Source organism: Impatiens glandulifera, chromosome 9 (genome assembly GCF_907164915.1).
Source record: "Impatiens glandulifera chromosome 9, dImpGla2.1, whole genome shotgun sequence".
Taxonomy (NCBI): Eukaryota; Viridiplantae; Streptophyta; class Magnoliopsida; order Ericales; family Balsaminaceae; genus Impatiens; species Impatiens glandulifera.
In genome coordinates, this window is record NC_061870.1 from 14,805,219 (window position 1) to 14,809,471 (window position 4,253).

At 24.7% G+C, this 4,253-nt stretch overlaps 1 protein-coding gene across 1 annotated transcript; it reads right to left on the reverse strand.

Moving 5' to 3' along the window:
* Positions 1 to 3,205: 3,205 nt before the first annotated feature.
* LOC124915864 (agamous-like MADS-box protein AGL62) lies at positions 3,206 to 3,697 on the reverse strand. The gene has a single exon (XM_047456613.1). It carries the CDS (start codon positions 3,695 to 3,697, stop codon positions 3,206 to 3,208), a length of 492 nt encoding a protein of 163 aa, XP_047312569.1.
* Between the last annotated feature and the right edge of the window lie 556 nt (positions 3,698 to 4,253).

A 4,253-nucleotide genomic window follows, 5' to 3' on the forward strand; every position in this document is an offset into this window, starting at 1 on the left:
CTAGACGTCTGCAAGCGCTTCTTAAGACTAGAGCGTTCTTTGAAACCTAGACATCTGTTTGCGCTTCTTCAGAATAGAGCGTTTGTTGAGTCCTAGACGTCTGCTCGTGTATTTTTTCAGACAACCCGTCTGATAAAGTTCAGACTATGTCTGCTCGCGCACTTCTTTAGACAACCCGTCTATTGAGTCATACACGTCTTCTCACGCACTTCTTTAAACAGCCCGTCTGATGAAGTTCAGACTACGTCTTCTCGCGGACTTCTTTAGACAACCCGTCTGATGAAATTCAGACTATGTCTGCTCGCTCTTTCTTTAGACTGCATCTAAAGACATACGTCTTTTGGGCAGTAGCTGCACAAAGGCAAATTACACAACTTAGTTCTTGTTCAGACCATAGTTATGTTTTGTTCAGATTACAACTTCGTTTTGTGCAGACCTTATCATTAAAACTATGTCATATTGAATTAAACTTATTTACCTAAGTTTATTAAGATGTTTTTCCTTAACTAATTATTTCTCTTTTAATTAGTTTTCCTTTTTCTTTATTTAATTTAATCTAACATTCTATTAATATGCTTTTGATAACTGAATTTACATTAAGTTATGTTTCAACAATACATTGTTTATTTTATTCCCTCTGTTCTTAGTCTTTCAAGTTAAGTTTTTATTACGACTTAGGTATTAGATTGAATTCAGGAACCACTTACCCATTTGGTGTATAGTTCTTATGTAAGTGTTTTGCTCTCTATAGATTCATTCAAATTAGGGCTCATTTGAAATGATGTTTGGAGAACTATATGTAAATTATCTTTTAAATTTGTGTAATTGGGTTTGTGTTTGCAAATCATGTTTCATCATTATTCGTTACTATCTACACTCAATTGGAAAAACTTGTCTAAGATATTCTTCCATCCACAATGGTTATATTAAGTATTATGAATAGAAAATGAAAAAGAATAATTAAATCATTGATATATAGTATGAGGAAACGGGTCAAACCTATATGTATTAATCTAAACTATATTTATCATTTTATTCCTTCATACCTATATGAATTGAATTAATATTAGGTTTTTACATTCCTATATGAATTGAATTAATATTAGGTTTTTACATTCCAAACTAAATATTAATTATATTTTTTTAAACTGTGAACTTAATATTATTCAATAATATTGTTTATTTTATTATAATTAATTCAATTATTTTAGTTGTATTTAATTAAAAAAAATGTAAAAGTGAATTAAATATAAATTGTATTTATTTATTTTTATATTTATATAAAAAATATTCTAATATGTTAATTTAATTAAAAAAAAGTGTTTTTTATAATCCATACCAAATAAGATGACATTATAAAAACATAAAATGTCTCATAAAATCTTTGACATCATTTTTCATATGCAAGCTTGGATTATAATGAAACAAGCTTACTAAATAAATAAAAAACAATAGTACAAGTTTTATAATTTATCATAACTAGAGATGACATTCAAAATAATAGACATATACTTAGATTTAATCTTAATTAACTCAAATAATATCATTTGAGAAATCCAATAATAATTTAAAAACTTTCTTAGTAAGAAGTCAATATTTAATTATTAAAAGTTTAAACCTAAAATAAGAAAAAATAAAAAAGAATTCACAATAAACTTCACAAATCTTAATCAAAATCTAATATAAAAACTTAATAGAGTATATTCAACAACATCATAATAAAGTAGATATTTCACCTCATCAAGAAATATCTAGGTGAAATATCTAGAAGTTGATTTAATCTTACAAAGCAAAAATGAAGCTCATTTATGATCCTCATACGACCAAACATTTGCGTGTGTCGTCTTGATTGAATTTCCACGCTAGAGAAGTATCAAATTTTTTATTGTCCGACCATCCCCTTGCATTTAATTTAACGTGCAATACTAATTTTGAATTGAATAATTATTTAAGATAATTTAATCCAATTATTTTAAGAGTCATAGTGCTTTTCTAGAAGACCATTAGGATTAATATGGTAAAACTTATAACAATTATAATTGAGTCCTACGAGGAAACAAACTAAGAGTTTATAAATTATATCAAAGAAAATGATTGTTATTCATTAATTATTAATTATTAATAGATATAAATATTAATTAATATAATATTGATTTATAAAATTAAATAATATATACATAATTAAAAAGATTTAATTATTGAATTAAGATTTAAAAATAATATTATTTATTTATGAAGTAAATAATATAATTAAATAGTTTAATTATGGTGTTAAGATTTAAAAGAATATATATTATTTATATATGAAATAATATAATATATAATTAAAAGTTAACTAAAAAATGATTTACAATATTTTGTATATTATCTTCTTAAATATTTATAAAGATATTGAGACCAAATGAGGGAGAATAAAATATGTGTGGTTGAATAATTACTTTATAAAATGTAATTAAGAGAAAAAACAGAAAATTACTTTTCAAAATTAATGAGGGAAAGAAAACTATCATCTTTATAATCAAGCCATCTCTATTGCTTCTTGGTAGGTATTCAAAGGAAAGGGAATCTAACCAGCAACACATGAGAATCTCATTTCCAACGATATCATCAGGCCTACTCATTTCACACATAAACATGTAATTCTCTATTAACTAAGTAATAACTATCTAATCAATTATCATGAAAAATAAATAATTGTTAATTTGTAACCGATTTTAATTCAAAATTTATGATAATAAAGATAGGAAATTAAAATAAGATTTTTATTTATTAAAATAAAAAATTATATTTTAAATTAAGATATTTTTATATATTATGATATACTTTATAAAATTTTGAATTTAGCATTAAAGTGTATTCTATGGTTGGAGATCAAAAAAAGATGAGATCTTTAACTATAATGAAGATTGAGATATTCGATTATTTATTTTACGATAAAAATGTGACATTATCGTTTTATTTTTTTTTCTCAATAGTTTTTTCTCATCGAATCACATAAAACTTAATCGATAATAGTATGAAAACAAAAAAAAATATTAAAATACAAAAAATATGGTTACAAACACATAAATAAATTAAAATAAAATTCATAACACAAACATGAATCAAAACAATAACAATTAAAATTATAATAAATAAAAACAACAAGATAAATTTATTAATAACTTATCACAATAATAATTATTTACCCTAAACAAGTTTGAGTTTAGGGGTTAGAAAACTCCAACAACTTTTGGGTCACAATGGCATTTAAATTCAATAGAGACATCTTGAGATGTTCAAGTTGTTGATAACTCATCTCTTTATTCGATCTCTCCCACCATCTTTGATCCTGCCCAACTTTCTTGTCGTGATTTATCTGCTTCGCATGCTGCTCCTCAACCTCCATCAATTCCTCAACCTGCATCACGTTAGCATTTAGTTCCCTAATGTTTGATGACCGATAAGATTCAATCATTTGTTGAGTTTCACAGGAAAGCCCCGTCGGAGAGGATGAACCAAATAATCGCCCAACTATTTCATCTACATTGGGATGATTGGGATGACCGTAGGAGAACACTCTGTTTGTTGGTGAAAATACTAGAAGTAAAACTTCAGCCCCACATAGTGTGATAAGCTCGTTGAATTTCTTGAAAAGCCCACTTTTTCTTTTACAGAATGTCACCTTAAGATTACTCTCGTTCTTCATTTTGGCCATGGTGATTCTTTGACGCCCTTTGTTTGTTTTGACCATGATTAGATAAAGATAAAACACGGGAGATATAATATGTAATGAATAGATAAAATGTTTAATTTTTCTTAGATTAGAGGAGTCTATTTATAGATTTAAGTAAACAAAATTCGCATAGGAACATTATGAATATTCATAGAAAGAAAGAAATCTAATTAATTGATATCTAAATATCTTTCTAAATTCATTAATTAATTTTTTTATTATATATTACAAAATAAAAATATTTCAATGTCCTAATTTGATTATAGATAAATAGAAAATTTTAAATAATTAAATAATTATATTGTTATTTAAAAATAATATTTACATACTTTATTTTAATTAGTTGTTAAATTTTGATAATAATATAAACAATTATTTTTGTTTTATTTATTTTTTTTACAAAATTAGATGAGATAATTATTTTATATATATTGGAAATTGAATTGATAATGGAGATCAACATCATGTATTCCTAATCAATTATTAATATATGAGAAATGATTATGAAATCACTCAAAAGTTTGATAGCATCAAGATA